Source organism: Hirundo rustica, chromosome 20 (genome assembly GCF_015227805.2).
Source record: "Hirundo rustica isolate bHirRus1 chromosome 20, bHirRus1.pri.v3, whole genome shotgun sequence".
Lineage (NCBI taxonomy): Eukaryota > Metazoa > Chordata > Aves > Passeriformes > Hirundinidae > Hirundo > Hirundo rustica.
Window position 1 is genome coordinate 9359151 of NC_053469.1, and position 19215 is coordinate 9378365.

Sequence of the window (19215 nt, forward strand, 5' to 3'; positions counted from 1 at the left end):
CACCTGATGAGAATTGATGCTGAATGTATCTTCACAGACAGCACAACACAGGCCACACACTCTACATTCCCTGGTTTTAACCAGAAAGAAGCCAGGATTCCTTCTGCACATTACTCTGAAGAGATGGCATCACATCCTGCAGGGAAAGCTGTCTTTACTGATTAGCACAGCCTTGTGTGAAATCTTGAGCAAGTCTTCCCCAGATTCATCCTGGCTGCCTTCAGTACCTAAATGATGCTGCAGTTTTTGGAACTGGTCACTTCAAACACCATCACAGAGAACAGAGCGTGTTGTCAGAGGACTGCTCTGAGCTGGAGTGGGCCAAGCCATCCCTTTCCACTGATTCCAGTGTGAACGCTATTCAATCAATGCCTGTAATTAGTGGGATAAATCTGGACCCTAATGCCTCTGCATTACTCAGCTATCTCAAAGGGAACTGCATAAATCTCCTGCATCCTGGCTGCGGATGTGCAGGATGAGCCGTGTGTGTCTCCCCAGACACCTGGCAGCCTGACACAGGCCTTTCCCAGGACCCTCTCAGGTCACTCCTGATGCTCTGGGGCTCCTCCCAGGCTCTCTGGGGCTGCTCCAAGTGCTCCTGGACTCCTTCCAGCACCTCTGCAGGAATATGCTGTTTACATGCCAGAAATATTGATCATCTTTATATTCAGCCGACTACCAGAGGCCATTCAACCTCCAGCTAAAGCCCTCACAGGGCTTCTATACCCCGCCACCTCCTCACCTGACCCAGCCATAGGATTGGATTATTGTTATCCAGGCACAGATTCCAGGATGTGTACAAGCTGTTTGTGTGTCGCACAGAGCTGGCCTCTGTCAGCAGAATTGAGGTCATGGCTGCGTTTGCCTCAGCCCACCCCACAGCAAGGCAGCAGGATAAGACTCCCTGCCTTGGGAGCTCCATTAGGAGCCTCTTTCAAGTTTTTGCTACAGTAAGAAAGAAGAAGAGGTGCTGGGACTTGTAGACCCAGCTAGCATCACAATATACAACAATATATATACAATATACAACCATAAAAAGATTCTGCTGAAACAATAATCAAATATGCTTAATAAAACTGCGACCAATGGATGCACTGTCTGGGCAAGAATGTGCTCACAAAGCTGGGAGGTAGAATAAGCGACAAGGAAAGGCGAGGGTGTTATTTATCCAGCATGGGGTGCCTGGCTGCCTCTTGACAGGTCTGTAGCACCCACACACAGCCCACGATGGAGGTGTTCATGTGGGGAAGCCTTGCTGAGCAACATCTACCTCAGACCCCCTCACAGGAGGGAGCCCCTCACTGGGGCCTTCCCCTCACAACACATGGGCCTCTACAGAGCTGCCACTGCAAGGCTCACAGCAGCCCTAAGCCCTCACAGCAGCCGGACCTCCGGAACCTCCACACTCCCTTCACAGCTGCCAGAGCCCCCATGGGCCTTCACAGCCCCCCATGTCCCCACAGCCCCTTACAGCACCCCCAAGCCCTCACACATCCTTGAGCCCCCACAGTCTTCTCACAGCTGCCAGACCCCCTGAGCCTTTAGGACCGCCCAAGCCCTCACAGGAGCCAGGCTCCCTGAGCCCCCAGAGCCCCTCTCAGCCTCCCAAGCCCTCACACTCCGCTCGCACCGCCCGCCCCAGCCCCTTCCATGTTGTCGCCATGACAACACCCGCGCGCGCGGCCCCGCCACCCTCGGGCGGGGCCGCGCGCCAGAAACTGCTGGAACGTCGCTGCAGCCCGCGCGTGCGCACGCGGGGTCCTGCCCCCACCCGCCGCGGCGCTGCGGCGCCCGCTGGAGCGGGATGGAGGGACGGGCAGGGAAGGAAGGAGGCAGGGAGAGCTGCCTGGAGGAAGAGGCGAGGGGTGGGGGGGGGAAAGCGCTGGGGACCCGCGGGGATCCCGCCCTGTCCCGCAGTGAGGAGGAGCCGCCGCCTCCGCTGCGCTAAGCGCGCACTCGGGTCCGTGAATGGGCGGCTGCGGCGGCCACCGCCCAGAGCCCGCTGCGGAGTCACTGCGACGGTTACCAGGGCGCTTCGTTCTCCGCCAATCAAACGCCGTTAGCTCATCCCCCAGGGCCGGCAGCCAATCAGCTTCGACATCAATCATTCAATTGAGCCAATCGGGAACGCCGTGAGCGAGCTGGGGCGGGCACTCGTGGCTCCCGGTCGCCTAACCGTAAAGCCAACAGACAGGCGGGCGGGGCGAACAGAAGCTGTCGGCTTGAGTGACAGCGACCTGGCCAATCAGATTTTCTCATTTGTAGAGCCTCGCTATAAGCACCCAATCGTTACTGCGAGTGGAAGCCTGGGCGGGGAAAAGGCGGCTGCGCGCGCATTCCGCTGCTATATAAGGGCTGGCGGTTGCTTCACGCAGTCAGAGTCGGTTGGGGGAAAGCTGGGGTGGTAAGGAGCGCTTGGAACCGCCGCCATCATGAGGGAGATCGTGCACCTGCAGGCCGGGCAGTGCGGGAACCAGATCGGAGCCAAGGTCCGGGCGGGGAAAGAGGGCGCGGGGGCAGGAGGGGAGCGCGCCCGGTCCAGCGCGGCCGTCGCTGACGCGCTTCTCTTTGGCAGTTCTGGGAAGTGATCAGCGACGAGCATGGTATCGACCCCACCGGCACCTACCACGGGGACAGCGACCTGCAGCTGGAGCGCATCAATGTCTACTACAACGAGGCCACAGGTAGGGCCCGGACCCGCCCCCCCAGGCTCCCCCCGGCCCCCCCGGCGCGGTGGTCACGGCTCTCCCTGTATTGCAGGCGGCAAGTACGTGCCCCGCGCCGTGCTGGTGGACCTGGAGCCCGGCACCATGGACTCGGTGCGCTCCGGGCCCTTCGGGCAGATATTCAGGCCAGACAACTTCGTGTTCGGTGAGTGCGCGGGGGCGGGAGGAGCCGCGGGGTGGGGCGGGCAGGGCACTGCGGGGCTGCCCCGCCGCACATGCTCCGAGGCACCGGCCCGGACGGGGCTAATCCTGGCGTGGAATACCGGGATTGCGGCTGGGAGCAGCTCCGAGGCGACACCAGAGGTCGTTGCTCTTGAGATTCTTCGTTACCGCCTCCGTGCGTGCCACAGGGAGAAATAGAGTGGCTGCTGTATCATTGATAATTAATGTTTTGCCTGTGTCTGCCGAGCCACTGCAGAGGTGCCTGTGTGAAACCACAGCCCTGCCTGCGCTCGATAAGATGAAAGCTTTCATGGAGCTTGATGGCTCTTAAGCTTTGCTTGCAAGCAATAAGCAGGAAGCAATGACCGTAATCTAATACGAAAATGGCTCTTTTCCAGGTCAGAGCGGAGCAGGAAACAACTGGGCAAAGGGCCATTATACGGAAGGTGCCGAATTAGTCGATTCTGTGTTAGATGTTGTAAGAAAGGAGGCAGAAAGCTGTGATTGTCTCCAGGGCTTTCAGCTTACTCATTCCCTGGGTGGTGGCACAGGCTCTGGCATGGGTACCCTTCTCATCAGCAAAATCCGTGAGGAGTACCCAGACCGAATTATGAATACTTTCAGTGTGGTGCCCTCCCCTAAAGTGTCAGATACTGTAGTAGAGCCCTACAACGCCACGCTGTCGGTGCACCAGCTGGTGGAGAACACGGACGAGACGTACTGTATCGATAACGAGGCGCTGTACGACATTTGCTTCAGAACACTGAAGTTAACGACCCCCACCTATGGTGATCTGAACCACCTCGTGTCTGCCACCATGAGCGGTGTCACCACCTGCCTGCGGTTCCCGGGCCAGCTCAACGCTGACCTGCGGAAGCTGGCAGTGAACATGGTTCCCTTCCCACGTCTGCACTTTTTCATGCCCGGTTTTGCCCCACTCACGAGCCGTGGGAGCCAGCAGTACCGGGCTTTAACCGTGCCAGAGCTCACCCAGCAGATGTTCGATGCCAAGAACATGATGGCGGCGTGTGACCCTCGTCACGGCCGCTATCTGACCGTGGCCGCCGTCTTTAGGGGCCGCATGTCCATGAAAGAGGTGGATGAGCAGATGCTAAACGTTCAGAACAAAAATAGCAGCTATTTTGTTGAGTGGATCCCTAATAACGTTAAGACGGCAGTCTGTGACATTCCACCTCGCGGCCTCAAAATGTCCGCCACCTTCATTGGCAACAGCACGGCCATCCAGGAGCTGTTCAAACGCATTTCTGAGCAGTTCACTGCGATGTTCCGCAGAAAGGCCTTCCTGCACTGGTACACAGGTGAGGGCATGGATGAGATGGAGTTCACAGAGGCTGAGAGCAACATGAACGACCTGGTGTCCGAGTACCAGCAGTACCAGGATGCCACAGCTGAGGAGGAGGGGGAGTTTGAGGAGGAGGCCGAGGAGGAGGCAGAGTAAAGCTATGCAGTTGAACACCTGTAAATTTTGTTTAAAGTTGTATGAACTCTCTCATTCAAAAGTTCTGTTTGTGTTGTGTTATTATTGCTGTTTCCGAGTCACGCCCAATGCTGTACAGGCACCATTAAAGCAGTTTTCACAGTGCACGTCCCCGTCTCCTCTGTTCGCACCGGTACGATTCCCGCGTGCCGTTCCCGTAAGTGAGCCCGCAGATGTCCTGCAGGTCTGGAAGAGAAAAAGTGGGCTTGGCACCAGCACCGTCACCTTGTCCATGGCAACCACCCTTCTCTCCTGCCCTCTGCCAGGTGACACCTCTTGTGTCACTGGCACGGTGGCAGTCCTGCTCCTGCCCGTGTGGGGATTGAAGAAATTGCCTGGTGTTCTCTTACAATCAGGTACTGCTGGAGGGGGGCACATTTAGCAGGGAGGGTGGAATTAACTCCAGGCTGTATCTAAATTTAGCTACCTGCCTGTGCCCCACTGCAGCCTGGCCTGGCAGGAGCTGAGCCAGGGGCCACAGGAGGTTTGAGCTGCCTGGGCACAAAATGGTGCCACAGAGCTGCCACCCAGCACTGGGTGTTCTGCAGCAGCTGAGCTGCTCCACTGCAGCTCCTCAGCACTACAAACCCAGCAGGGAGCCCTGGCCTGGCCCAAGGGTGCTGGGCACAGCTGTGACAAGTGACACCAAAGCTGTCCCATCACAGTCCTGCAATGATTTCAAAAATCACAGTAGAGGTTTTGATAACCAGGTGTTGGTGCAGCCTCTGCTTTTGCGGTGAGCTGAACACCTGCCCAGTGTCTGATGCTGGTTTGTCTCATTAGAGCTCTGTATTAACAGCAGGTTTTTATAGTGGAACCAGTTTGTATGTTTGGTGTCATTTCAAGTGACAAAGCTGTCACCGAAGGGACAGAAGGGAGCAGGCTCCTTTCCTGCTGGGGAAATTCTGTTCAGCATTCTAAATTATAACTGCTTTTGTTTAAAGGTTTTCTGCCTTAATTAATTTTCTCCACCCAGAGCTGGACTGGTTGGAGCAGTTAAAACCGTGCTGACTGGTGGCTCCAGAGGCAGGGAAGTGGGAATGTCTGCAGGAACAGGGCCCAGTGTCAGACCTGCACTCAACATTCTGCTCTGGGCTCAACATCCCCATCAGCCACAGCCCAGCCCTGCCAGGAGAGTTGTTTTCCCCCTCTGCTTTCAATCCTGCCATGTTTTATATCTTCTCCCATTTTCCCCCTCTGCACTGCAGCAAGGACAAAGCAATGAGTTCAGTTCCTCCCAGCTGAGCTCTGTGATTTCCCACCCCCATTTCTGAGCTGTGACCGAACACAGCAATGTTGCTGATTTGTTGAGATTTTTTAGCCTGGTACATTTATGCTTTCAGGTGCATGGACACACCTTCCCCTTACACACAGAATTCCTCCAGACCTCTCCTCCTTTTAGGCAACCCAAGACGTCACAGGGCTCAGGCAGGGACCTGTCCTGATGGCAAACACATTTCACTATGCTTTTTGTGCTTTCTCAACCCCTTCATACCATCTATCTTTTCCTTTTTATCAGACTTCAAGCTTTTTAGAACACATCCCTTTCCTGATACGTGACAGGTGGGATGTCACTGAGCCTCCCTCTTGGCGGGGGCTGGTGGCTGGAAATGTGAAGCCTGGGAGAGGCTGGCAGTGGGAATGCTGGGCTCTCCTGCAGCCAGAGCATGGCAGGGTTCCAGCACCTCTGCACACACCAGAAAAAACCCTGCTACCTCTGTGGAACTGGAATCTCAGTGACTGTTCACTTCTATGCCGCTCTAGCCAGTAATAGCGCTATTTAACCCAGTAATTAGTGTTAGTGACTTTCATTTTCACTCAGCTGATGAACTTACGTGGTACATGGCCTGCGTAGGCAGGGATGAGTCCAGCACGGCTGTAAATTTTGGTGTCTGGCCAGTGTGTCAGGGGGAATCTCGTGCCCAACGTATAAGGTGGATTTCTCTCCAAAAGCTGGAAAACAAAATGAAAAAAACCCCACAACAACATGGAACGATTTATTTTAAAACATACTATTTTTACCAAAGTCATGTGCTTTGACTCTGCATTATATAAAATATTTAAGCCAACATAAAGCAATTCTCTTTCCAGTCCTGCTTTCTTCTAATTAAGAGCTACGTTGCATTGTCCCTTTTTCCACTCCATAAATTTTTCTCCTGGCAGGTGTTGGCAGCAGTCCCTGGCAGCTCATCCCCCATGCCCGCAGCATGGCCCAGGTGCTGCCCTTGGGATCCCTGCAGACCGGGCTGCACAGACTTATTCCTTTGGGGATCATCCCCAAATCCCAAAGGCTTCATGCTCCTGCTCTGCTGTCCCTGCTCCTGTGCTGTGGCTGTGTTTGGGGTTGACCCCCTTTGTGTTCCCATGAGTCCCATCAACCGGAACAGCCTGGAATTCCCAGGCCAGGAGGAACAGGAAGGCTTCGGGAGCATTAACTAAAGGAAAACGTGTGAATCATCTCCTGCCCTCTGAGGGGCTGGGCAGCAGGGTGGGTGTCACAGCTGCGTGTCACAGCTCTGCAGAACCCCAGAGGTGTCCCCGGAGCCGTGCTTGGGATGCGGAGGGGATGTGGGTCAGGGAGCCCAGCACACCGCGGGGCCAGGAGCCCTTTGTGCCCGGGATGGAGCCCGGGCTGCGGCTCCTCCAGGGGATTTTTGCTGTGCCTGCTGCAGGCAAGTGAGCGGTGATCCATGGCACATCTCTCCAACAAAGATTTAGGGCAGGAGATTAGTGGCTTGAAGTCAGAAGCCATCTTAGCTAGAAACGTGGTGTGATTCTCCGCGCAGCGCGTCCGCTCCTCCGCCGCCGCCAGCCCGGGCTGCGCCGAATGCGCGGCGCACGGACACGTCCCGGGCTGATTCACGGCACGGCAGAGGCGGCCGCAGGCACCAGGGACAGACAGCCTCGGCTAACAGCACACTCAGGGAGAAACGCCCGGGTTGTGTTCTCATTGCTCCGTTTCCGTTCCCAATCACGGCAGCAGGGAAGGAGATGGATGCCAGCGCCGGGAAATAATTTCATCCAAAGCACAGCGCTGCCCTGCTGCTCTCCCCGCTGACTCATTTCTCCGAGCTGGGGATCCTCAGTCTTGGGCGGTTTTCCTACATCAGCCCCATATGGTCGGGGATGAAGGCTCGCAGTGTGTCCCGGGGAGCAGGAGGGGCTGGGATGTCTCAGCCTGCGTTCGAGGCGCTGGACCAGCGAGGTCCCGGGGATCTCGCTGCATCCAAGGACCTCACGCCATCCGGGGGGAGGGAGGGACGTGGAGCTCTGAACGCGAACTATCAACTGCTGCGGGAGGGATCTCGTTTTCCCATGCCGGAGGTTTATGTGGCATTGTATGGGAGCTCTTACAGCAAGGGGACAAGAGTTTTTCAGGGGGGGATATTTGTACATCATTTCCAAAAGGAGGAGAAAGAAGGTCGAGATTCCTTTAAGACAAATTGAGTTGGGAAAGGAAAAAGCCTTACAACCAATTAGAAGAGATATCACAGGAAGGCACCAGCACTGCCAACCAGACAGAGAAGATGTATTCCGTAAGGGAAGTGCAGATAGTTGCATCCTGTATTTCTGCACCCAGAGCAACATTTTTAACAGCCACTCTTGACCCAGCCCTCAACAGATTTCCTTAATCCTTTTATGAACTCATTCACCCTCCCTTAATGTCCCAAGGAAACAAGTTACAGAATTTAATTGCTGGTGTTTTTTTCAATGTCACCTAACAGAGTTTGATTTTGCTCGTACTTGCACCCCAGTTCTAATCCTATTACTGAAAATTCAGGTAGATCAGCATTATGCAGATTCTTATTTCAATACTTTATAATAATAATAATCTATAATCTACCTGGCGTCGGTCGAATTCCTTCATGGCTTTGTTCACAGACGGGATGAAGGTCATGCCCACGGTGTCGGTGATGCAGGGGATGAATCCAGCGTACCCTTTGGGTGGAGGCAAAAGAGAACATTTTCTGCTTGAGAACATACGATGATCATTTCAAGATCAACCGCTCTGAGAGTGGAGAAGCCCGGGATGAATATAAAACCTTAAAGTATAGGAAGGAAAAATTAATCTGTTCAAATTGTAAAATTAACTCTTACACGTGAGGTGTCTTCTCTGAAAGAGGCTTTTTTCCTTATGATTCCCAAAGAAAACACAATGACCTAGGCTGATTTTTGTTGGTCTGCATGATGTATGGAAAAACCATTTCATTATCTTAGTCTTTTTTTTTTTTTTAACATCTACAGCTCTTTCATGTTTTCTCCCAATTTATTACACATCCAGGGGCTAACAACGGGATGTCCAACCTTTTTCCCTCATCTGCTCTGCCCATCCAACAAATTCCCACAGCAGAAAATTTATAAAGTCTAAAACTACATAAAACCGAGCGAGGCAGAACCTAAAAGCAGCCCAAACTCCCTCTTTCCAAAGGAATGCTTTGGAGAGAGAACTTTGTACTCTGCACCCTAAAGCATGGGTGCTCTCTCATTTTAACTGAAATATTGTGATCCCTGTACTCCCGTGATCCAGTGCCAAGTGAAGGATCCCTGCACTCACACATTCCTGTGATCCAGTGCAGAGTGAAGGATCCCTGCACTCACACATTCCCGTGATCCAGTGCCGAGTGAAGGATCCCTGCACTCACACATTCACTCTCCACAGAGTGAAGGATCCCTGCACTCACACATTCCCGTGATCCAGTGCCGAGTGAAGGATCCCTGCACTCACACATTCACTCTCCACAGAGTGAAGGATCCCTGCACTCACACATTCACTCTCCAGAGTGAAGGATCCCTGCACTCACACATTCACTCTCCAGAGTGAAGGATCCCTGCACTCACACATTCACTCTCCAGAGTGAAGGATCCCTGCACTCACACATTCACTCTCCACAGAGTGAAGGATCCCTGCACTCACACATTCACTCTTCACAGAGTGAAGGATCCCTGCACTCACACATTCACTCTCCAGAGTGAAGGATCCCTGCACTCACACATTCACTCTCCAGAGTGAAGGATCCCTGCACTCACACATTCACTCTCCAGAGTGAAGGATCCCTGCACTCACACATTCACTCTCCACAGAGTGAAGGATCCCTGCACTCACACATTCACTCTCCACAGAGTGAAGGATCCCTGCACTCACACATTCACTCTCCAGAGTGAAGGATCCCTGCAGTCGGATCCTCGAGGGGGGAGCTCAGCCCCTCGCCCACCACAGCTCTCCTGCTGCACAGGAATGTTCTCCCACAGCAAGGAGTTACAGAACACCCCGGGTAGGACCGAGTTTATGCCTTCATGATGGTGCCCTGTGTGCGGACTCGGTGATTCAGGAAAACATCTGATTTCTAGGAGATGAATGATCTCCCCAGCAGGGTGGGGCAGAGCCCAAGGACCAGCTCTCCTCACCCCCTGGAGCTCGGCCCCGAGGTGGTTCCTGAATCCCTTCCACTGCCCATGGGCACAGGGTGACATCCACAGGGTGACAGCATCCCAAAGAAACGCCCTTGCAGGGAGAGCAGCAGGGATATTGTCCATCCCAAACAAGCTGGAGCCCCTGGGTAATGCCATGAGGTTTCCCCATGGAGGAGAAAGCGAAATTCCACATAATTTCCTCAGAAGTGGCCCGGTGCTGCAGGTGCCCTCCCTGTGTTTTACCTATAGTGACTTTCTGTTGGATGGCATTTGGGACAGGCAGCACTGGCAATGTGTGATCTGCTGTTGCCCCTCCCGGCAGGGCCACACCTCCTGTTTCCAGCTGCTGAAAATAAAAAGAGAAATGAAATGAAATGAAATAAAATAAAATAAAGCACCAGTAAAACCCTCTCCTTCCCTCGGCTCCACTGCTTAAATCACTGCCAGGACCTGGGAATGGCAACTGCCATTTCCAGTTCTTCCCATCTTTGCACTAAGAGCGACCCCAACCCTTTCTGGGAAAGTCAAATTACGAGAAGAGCAAGTAGCAGACCTAGAAGGGGTTTGCAAAATCCCCATGGAGAGCAAGGGGAGCTTTGGGCACTGAGCTCCTGTGCAAATCTGTTTCTGAGGGCAAGGAGCAGGAATGCCCCTTCTTGGGATTTACATCCAAGCCAGCTTTTGACTCCCTGCGTCAAACCTCTAATCCCTGCCTTCAGAGGATTTGCAGAGCCATGGCTGAAGGAATGTGACAAAGGCTGGCTCTGGATGAAATAGAAGTTTTTTTTTAAAAAAACAATAAATATAATAATTTTTTTTAAAAAACTAACAAAACCATAAAACATGTAGGTCTGGAGAGATATTTGGCTGTGCTGTGCCAGCAGTCCCCAGCTCCCCAGGCAAATCCCAGCATCGGTGTTCAGAGGAGAGGTAACGATGGTGGGAAATTCAGGTGGGGGCAGATACAGGGTCAGAAACCCAACCAAGGGTGCTCTCTTTTTGGGAGGAGGAGGAAGAGGAAGGCAGCATCAGGGCTCCAAGGACACCCTAAAGAACCCCGAACCTGGCTGCCCAGCACAGCATAACACAACTTTAGGGACTGGGGTTGAAGCCAAACCCACCCAATTGAGAAATTAAGCATAATTAATGACCAAAACCATCTCCTGAAGCTGGAGTAGATTTGCTGCTGCTGGAAACATTTGTGTGTGTGAGCTTTCTCTACACGAACTCTTTGTGCCCTTGGCACTCGCACGGGTGTGAGATTCTCTCCCCACACCCAGCAGCCCCACGCCCCCACCCAGGGCCGCTCACCGTTCTGCTCCCTCCACAGCTGCACGTTCCGGGCAGTTTTCCCAGCACACCGGCCAGGGGGGGCTCGGCCACCTCCCTCTCCATCTCCTCGGCGGCGGGGTGCAGGGCCAGCGGCTCCGGGGGCACCCAGACCTTCCGGACACCGGACACAGCCGTGTCTGGGGAGCACTGCCAGTGCCTGGGGTCCGTGGGGGTCATCATGGGCTCCTGGGGCAGCCAGCTCTGCTGGACACCGGGCACAGGCGTGCCAGGGGGGCACTGCCAGTGCCTGGGGTCCATGTGGGTCATCATGGGCTCCTCCAGCGCCGGCGTGCTGACAGGCTGTGGCCCCAGGGGTACTTCAGGAGGGCTTTCGATGGGCTGGTAGGTGACATATCCTGAAGGACAGACACTGAGTTAGGGGGTAGGCATGGCCCAAAGGGGGTGAGGGATTCCTGTTAGCCCCATGCCCCTCCGGGGGATGGGGAGGAGCCTGGAGGTCAACGGTGTAGAATCAGAATAGCTCGAGTTTGGAGAGACCACAAGGATCTGCTCCATGCACGTGCCGTGGCTGTGTCCTCAGCCCCGCCAATGAAGCAGCCTGCACAGAAAACCGGCACAAATCCCAGTTAAGTAACATTTATTCCAGCTGTCACCTAAATGGTAAAATATCACCAGGCAAGTTAAAAAGTAATAAAGGGGGAAAAAGCGTTCAATCCTAACTCCATGTGGCTGTGCCAGCCCACCCCAAACACAGCCCCCTCCAAGGAATTCTTGCTCTGGCACCGTTGCCGCTCATCAAGGAAAGGATCTGCTGTAACACTGGCTGGCAAAAAAATTACCTTATATCCAGCAAATGCTAAATATCTTCACTGTGAAGGAGGGACAGAGCCCTGTGATTTGAGATTCTGCAGGAACAGCTGAGCTTGGCAAATCTTGCCTGATTTCCCCTTAAAAATCCCCCATGACCTGGCTCCCCAGGTGCCCCAGCCCCTGTGACCCCCTGGCTCAGGCACTTTCTCTTGCTCTGTGCCAGCAGTGAAATCCATTTCCCCCCTCCTCTGCAGTTCCAGAGGAGGATCACTCCTCCACCTTTTCCTTACTGAAAAACTGTTACTATGTCAGCCTCGTCTTTTTCAAACAAACCAAATTCCTGCCATTTCTGTGCTCAGAGGTCATTTTTTTTTTTTTTTCCCAGGTCATTACAGCCTTCCTCTGAGCTCCCCTTGGGAGCACATCTGCATCCCAGGGCTGAGTCCGGGGAATGAGGCACCGTGTTCCAGCAGAGGCTCCATCTGCAGACACTCTGTTCATCTGCAGCGCTGGATTAGTGTTGGACTCAGTCTTAGAGGGTTTCTCCAAGCTGAATGATCCCATGATTTCTGCAAATCTGCAGAAATCAGCAAAACCTTCTCTGCACAAGTATAAACTTTTGGTGGGTATTTAGCTGTGCAGTCTGCCCGTAAGTACATAATAATGTGTATATATCCTGTATACAACTTTGTGAAATGTATATAATATGCTCTATGCAACTGAATTATCAAGTGTCCAGGCTGGCACCAAAATAAAGAAAAAATCGTTGATTAAAATGATTTTTCAACCCAATGTGCAAATTTTAAGGCAGGTTTATTTTTTACTTCATTATTAATAAGAATGTTGAATCTAATTTCTCCCACAAACCAAAAGAAAAGGAAACTTATGTTGTTCTGTACTTGAGAAATCCGTGTGAGCTCCTTTTTCATGAGCCTGGGGTTTGCAAACTGATTGATTCAAAAGGCTGCACGGTGAGGCATGAAGTGAAAAACCAGGAGAGCACAGTGCTTTTGATTTGAGTAAATATCCACATTTTCAGGTCAGGTTCCTGGGGAGCAGCTGCCTGCACACTTGGCCTGTGCCACAACCAGTGCCAGCATGGATGATGGATAATTCAGCACATCCCTGGCTGATCTCATGGAACCACAGAACCTCCTGAGCTGGAAGGGACCCACAGGGATCAGTGAGTGCCACTCCTGTCCCTGCACAGACCCCCACCAACCCCACCCTGGGCATCCCTGGCAGCGCTGTCCAAAGGCTCCTGGAGCTCTGGCAGCCTCGGGGCCGTGCCCATTCCCTGGGGAGCCTGGGCAGTGCCCAGCACCCTCTGGGGGAAGAACCTTTCCCTGATCTCCAACCTAAACTCTCCTGACAGAGCTCCAGCCACTCCCTGGTCACCAGAAGGAAAAGATCCCCAACAGCAGAGCCTGATTTCACTTCCAGCAGGAAAACAAACGATTCAACTGATAGAAATTAGCATAGTACTTGGTGCCCATCAATGAGACTTCATCAAAGCCAAACTTTGAGAAAAAATCTTGAGACTGAGTTTGCTAAAGGCAATCACAGGCCCGACCCTGCCATGAACTCTTTGATCACCATCATATAAAACACCCAGAAGGACACCAGGCAGCACCTGGCAGGGTCTGAGGGATTGCACAGGGCCAGGTGGACAGCAGGAGCTGTTGGTGACCTTCTCAGCACAGCCAGGGGTGGTTCCTCAGGACCTCACTAACGAACTGCAAACACGAGCGCTGGCATTGGCAACGAGGAGAGAACCAGAAAAATGAGAGAGCAACTCGGTCCAACTGGTTAGTTGGGTCTGTCCAAGCTGTATTTTAGACCAAGGAGATGCAAATTCAAATCTCCAGGAATGAAGCCTGTAAACACCACCTGTGTAGTGGAGGATCCTGGAAAACAGGGCCAAGAGGAGCAGAGAGGCCACGAGTTTGCAAGAAGCTGCACAGCACAAATTCCCAGTGAGAGAGATGAGAAAGCAACACTCTGGTGTGGCCATCCCCAGGGAAATAAAGACCCACATCCCACAGGGGCACATTATTCCTGTGTTCAGCCTGGAGAAAACTCACTCCCACTGCCCAGGGCATCCACAACAGCCACGGCTCAGCCACGGGACGGGACATGGCAGATATGTCCCCAAAGGACAGCAAACGTGTCCCCAAAGGAGAGCAAATGTGTCCCCAAAGGAGGGCAGACGTGTCCCCAAAGGAGAGCAAATGTGTCCCCAAGGGATGGCAGATGTGTCCCCAAAGGAGAGCAGATGTGTCCCCAAGGGATGGCAAGCGTGTCCCCAAAGGATGGCAGACGTGTCCCCAAAGGATGGCAGATGTGTCCCCAAAGGATGGCAGATGTGTCCCCAAGGGATGGCAGACGTGTCCCCAAAGGAGGGCAGATGTGTCCCCAAGGGATGGCAGACGTGTCCCCAAAGGATGGCAGACAGGTCCCCAAGGGATGGCAAGCGTGTCCCCAAAGGATGGCAGATGTGTCCCCAAGGGATGGCAAATGTGTCCCCAAAGGATGGCAGACGTGTCCCCAAAGGATGGCAAATGTGTCCCCAAAGGATGGCAGACGTGTCCCCAAAGGAGAGCAGACGTGTCCCCAAAGGAGAGCAGACGTGTCCCCAAAGGATGGCAGATGTGTCCCCAAAGGATAGCAAATGTGTCCCCAAAGGATGGCAGACGTGTCCCCAAGGGATGGCAAATGTGTCCCCAAAGGAGGGCAGACGTGTCCCCAAAGGATAGCAAATGTGTCCCCAAAGGATAGCAAATGTGTCCCCAAAGGATGGCAGATGTGTCCCCAAAGGATGGCACTCCAGTGTTGGAAGTGCACATGAGCCTGTCCCAGTGTTTGGTGGAGGAGATGGGGCCTGTTGGCAAAGTGGGAAAGGGAAAAGAGGGAAAGGAGGAAAGGGAAAGCGCAGGAGCCCTTCTGCTGAGCCGAGGAGGAGCAGCAAGGAGCAGAATCACTGCCAAGCTGTCAGAGCTCAGAGCAGAGCAAGCTCTGCATCAGGCAGGTGAGGTAGGAGAAGCAGAACTTCCCCAGAAATTTAGGGATTTTAGCCTGTGGAATTGTGCTGGGTTTGACTGGGATAGAGGAAATTTTCTTTGTAGCAGCTAACACAGGCCATGTTTAGGATTTGTGAGCAGGCAGCTGTGTGGGGTTTAGTTGCCAGCCAGGGTTAAACCACAACAGAGATTCTGGAAGAATTGGGGAGTGAGTTAATGATACACCATAAAATCACTAATCTTCATCTACTAAAGATAACCTGGGAACTGAAACTCTCCTCTCCACAACATGAGAATCTCCATCCTCAGGAGCTGAGGCCAAGAGCTCCAACTCCTCGCTCTGCTGCTCTCCAGGTGCCAGTGCTCCTACACCAGAGCTGAGATTGCTCCAAGGAAAATGTCCCATTTCATCCAGCAGCCAACCAAGAGCAGGTGGGCACAGACCCCACTGCTGGTAATTAACGCTGTGCTCATTAGCAGGGTCCATTTGCTTACCTGGATGATCGATGTGGTAATGGAGCTCAAGGAGGTTTTCCTGGTTGTCCAGTGGTGCCAGCAGGGAGCGAGAGCTCTTACTGATGGTGGGATCTAGCAGCAACCTGTGGGTGGTTCTGCCGTAGGTGTCCCCAAACCTGAAGGTGAACTGAGGAACGTAGCCCCCGTAGCTGAGGAGAAGAGCAAAAAGGAGCCGTCACTGAGATGGCACTGGGAGATGTAATCATGGAATCCCAGACTGGTTTGGGCTGGAAGGGACCTTAAAACCCATCCAGTGCCACCCCTGCCATGGCAGGGACACCTCCCACTATCCCAGGCTGCTCCCAGCCCCAGTGTCCAGCCTGGTCTTGGGCACTGCCAGGGATCCAGGGGCAGCCACAGCTGCTCTGGGCACCCTGTGCCAGGCCCTGCCCACCCTCCCAGGGAACAATTCCTGCCCAATCTCCCATCCATCCCTGCCCTCTGGCAGTGCAAATCTGCTGCAGAGCGTTTGTCCCCTGGAAAGGCCCTGTCCAGGAGCCCAGGAAGGTGATGGATGGGATGAGCCCGGGTGGAGCAGCAGCACCAGAGGAGAACTGAGACCACACGTGTGGTTACACAGGAGGCCAGGAGGGAGTGGCTGTGCTTCACACGCATGTTCTCCTCTGGCAGCACGAAAACTGGCTCACCAGTGCACAGGCATGTACAGGCACAGGCCTTTGGTTTGTGCAGAAACACGGGATGAGGTCAGGGAGCAGCACCTGTGGATGTGAACACTCCCAGCACAGCCTGGGCCACAGTGGCTTTGGCAGCACCAACATCCACCATCCCTCAGTAAATTAATACCATTTCCAGTTCAAACTCTGCAGGCCTCTCTGCTTTGACACACCGTGAGTAACTGAGAAATTCCCAGTGTCTTCTGTTCAGTATTGACACTCCAAAATCAGAATGATTCCTCACTTGCACCCTCCTCTCTCTGCTCACAGAGGGCAGTGGGCCCGGGCTGATGACCCACCCAGGCAGTGCCTGGCACAGGGGGGCACAGGGAAGGTGACCAGTCCCAGGAACAAACACAGCTCTGGTTTTATGGGATCTCTCCACTGCCCAGTCCCTGGGATGCACGCTGTGACTTGGTGGCCGAGGGCAGGGCAGGTGCTGGAGCTCTGGCTCTGCTCCGAGTCACCATGAGAAACTCGAGCTGTTCCAGTCTCAGATTTCCTAATGGTGATGCTATTCCAGCACTGGAGAAAGGTAGAGCAGCCAATTGCAACGGACAGCCAGAAATGTTCCATCAATGAGCCCAGCGTGGATCCAGGATAAAGCCAGATGATGCATGAGGATCATAAGATGATGAGTAAGTACTTTCCCTTCCAAATGGTTTAAACAACAGCGAGCAGAGCTGTGCATTTACTCTTGGCAGGTTTCCCCACGCTGCGTGCAGGATTCCTCCCTGGCAGCTCTGTGGCTCATCCCCGGGGATTCTCAATGAGTCTTGCAACACAGATGATAAAACTGAGCAAGGGCACAAATGACACAGCCCAAATAATGACAGGATGGCTGGGAGGGATTTTGGTCACGGACAAAATAATGGCTGGGCTGAGAAAGGGCTCCGTTCCCCTGCGGTGAAACACGAGGGCACCCAAGCGAGTCACTCTGGGTGCACAAGGAGGGATCTGCCACGGAGGGAGTTACAAGAGCTGCTGGTAAAAGCCTGGGGAAGGGCTCAGCCCCAGCAGGGCTCTTTGTGCCCCTGTGCTGGGGTGTTGATGATCCCCCTTTTGGGGATCCCTGTTTGGGGGCTCGGGCTGGGGAGCAGTGAGAACTGAGCCCATCTCACCCTTCCCTTGCTCAGCTCTATCTCCTCCATCACCACTCCCAGGCTGCCACCCAAAGCTGCTCTGCCTCCCTGGTGGCCAGCAAAGCCTTGGCCCTGGGCCCGTCCTCGCTCGTGTCCGAAGCGTTCCCAGCTGTGCAGAGCCAGGCTGTGCCCAGGATTCATGGACTGAGCCCCTCCCTGCCCACCCAGACCCTCCCAAGCCAGCCCACTCGTTGGGTTCAGGCTTCCCAGCACACCTGAGCGCTGTGGCGCCTTTTCAAACTCCTGCTGTGACCACTGCCTGGCCTGAGTGACAACAAGGTGCTCTGGTGCTGGTGATGCCTGGCACAGGCAGGTGCAGCACGTGGGACACCTGGGGACATCCCGGACACAAACCCTCCTGCTGTGACACTCCAGTGCTGGCGATGGCCTTCAGGCAGCTCCTCCTCACCCTCAGCACCCAAAGCAGAGGCAAAGCAGCACCCTCCGCACCCACGGGGGCTCAGGGGGTGCCCCGAGCCTGCACAGCACCAGCAGCAGCAGGATTTGCTTCCCCCTCCTGCCTCCAGAGGTGAAAGCAGCTCCCGAGGGGAGCAGCCCCAGCTGCTGTGTCCGTACCGGGGATTGGAGCTGCTCCTGCAGGCAGGCAGGGCTGACCAAGGGAAGGTGTGGAGGCTTTTGGGGCTGTAATTCCAGCCACAGCTCCCTCCTTTGCTGTCCCCTGTCTTTCCCAAGCCGCTGCCAGCACAGCTTTGATGGCGCACATGGAATGCCACAGCAGATGGTCACAGCAATGCAAAAATGAGTTAAAACCCCCCAGCCTCAGCGCTTATGTAAGTGGGGAGGTGCAGAGATCAGTAATGGAAGATCCTGCTGGTCACTGCAAGGGGAAGGGCTGATTGGGTCATCCCTGCAGGAGCAGCCTTGAGGAAATGTGCTCCGGGCTCTCCCTGTGGATGGGGATCTGCCCCCCCAGACCTGCCCTGCACCACAGCCCGTGGCTGGCATTCCCTGTGCCAGGGCTCACCACAGCCTGGGCTAATCCCAGGGATTTCGTACCCACAGCACCTGATTTCCCTTGGAGGCACCCAGCCCTCCCCAGACCGGGTCTCACCACAGGACCCCACACACAACGTCTGAATTCACAGCAAATCCCTCGTTCCTCCCATCCATATCTTACCTTCTCCCCTGTAACTCACTGCCTCATAGCCAGGGTTTCTTCTGTCCAAGCCCTTAGAGGGGAGTGTCACAAAGAGCTTTGGAAAGAAATCCAACTATTTACGGAGTAGATCACAGGAGTTCCCCGTCCCTGACCCAGCAGCAGGACAGGGCTCCAGCCCAGTGACCAGAGGGTCAATCTGTACAACCATTTAGCCAAAGGAGACTTCCAAAAATCCTTGATGCAAATGTTAAGACAGTTTGGAAGCCAAACCCTGCACAGTAGCCCTGGTGACATTTGGCAGCTTAAAAGAAATGGGGGAAAAGGGGGGCAAAGAACCATTTTGGCTTTGCTCTCCGTGTGCTATGGCACGATCTGCAGCTCTGCCCTTCTGTAAGGTGCTGTTTCTCCTGGAGCTCTGTCTCCTTCAGAGCACGGTTATATGGAATATTGAATAGTGTCTTTAAAAAAACCCCAAGAACATCCTGAGCCACAAATCCTCCTGATCCCAGTCAGAGCCATTTGCATTGGAAATGGATGTTTTGGATGAACTTACCCAGGAATGTGGTAGGGGTTTTGAGGGAAGATGTCGTTTCCCTTGAAGGCTGCCATGGTGTGGTTACATCTCGTGGTGGGGAGGGGGGAAGGAGGCACAGCTCAGCGCAGTCACCAGGGGAGCCTCTGTGATGTCAGCCCCCAGCAGGTTCCACCTGCAGCACAAACCCCCTCAGATTCTCCTGGACACGGCTCTTTCCTTCCCCACAGGGAAGTTTTGGAGGAGCACAGGGCTCTCCCAGCCCCGCAGACAGCGGTGCCAGGCGCTCCCGGTGAGCAGCGGGCACAAA

General features: G+C 54.1%; 2 protein-coding genes across 2 annotated transcripts; one reads left to right on the plus strand and one right to left on the minus strand.

Annotated features, from left to right (window-relative positions):
• Nucleotides 1-2329: 2329 nt before the first annotated feature.
• On the plus strand, nt 2330-4493 carry TUBB4B (tubulin beta 4B class IVb). The gene is made up of 4 exons (XM_040083072.2): nt 2330-2489; nt 2576-2684; nt 2761-2871; nt 3287-4493. Exons 1-4 carry the CDS (start codon nt 2433-2435, stop codon nt 4345-4347), a joined length of 1338 nt encoding a protein of 445 aa, XP_039939006.1. The 5' UTR covers nt 2330-2432; the 3' UTR covers nt 4348-4493.
• Nucleotides 4484-18982, minus strand: CIMIP2A (ciliary microtubule inner protein 2A). Its single transcript, XM_040083608.1, has 6 exons — nt 18927-18982; nt 15417-15586; nt 11160-11486; nt 8231-8325; nt 6222-6339; nt 4484-4572 (listed from the first exon to the last, which is right to left on the minus strand). The coding sequence occupies exons 1-6, from the start codon at nt 18980-18982 to the stop codon at nt 4484-4486; spliced, it is 855 nt and encodes a 284-aa protein (XP_039939542.1).
• Between the last annotated feature and the right edge of the window lie 233 nt (nt 18983-19215).

Coding starts and splice junctions, on each gene's coding strand:
- TUBB4B (XM_040083072.2), top strand. CDS start 2,433: ATGAGGGAGATCGTGCACCTGCAGGCCGGGCAGTGCGGGAACCAGATC. Junction 2,490..2,575: donor GGAACCAGATCGGAGCCAAG/GTCCGGGCGGGG, acceptor TCTCTTTGGCAG/TTCTGGGAAGTGATCAGCGA. Junction 2,685..2,760: donor CTACTACAACGAGGCCACAG/GTAGGGCCCGGA, acceptor CCTGTATTGCAG/GCGGCAAGTACGTGCCCCGC.
- CIMIP2A (XM_040083608.1), bottom strand. CDS start 18,982: ATGGCAGCCTTCAAGGGAAACGACATCTTCCCTCAAAACCCCTACCAC. Junction 6,340..8,230: donor AGGAATTCGACCGACGCCAG/GTAGATTATAGA, acceptor TTTGTTTTCCAG/CTTTTGGAGAGAAATCCACC. Junction 4,573..6,221: donor CTACGCAGGCCATGTACCAC/GTAAGTTCATCA, acceptor TTTCTCTTCCAG/ACCTGCAGGACATCTGCGGG.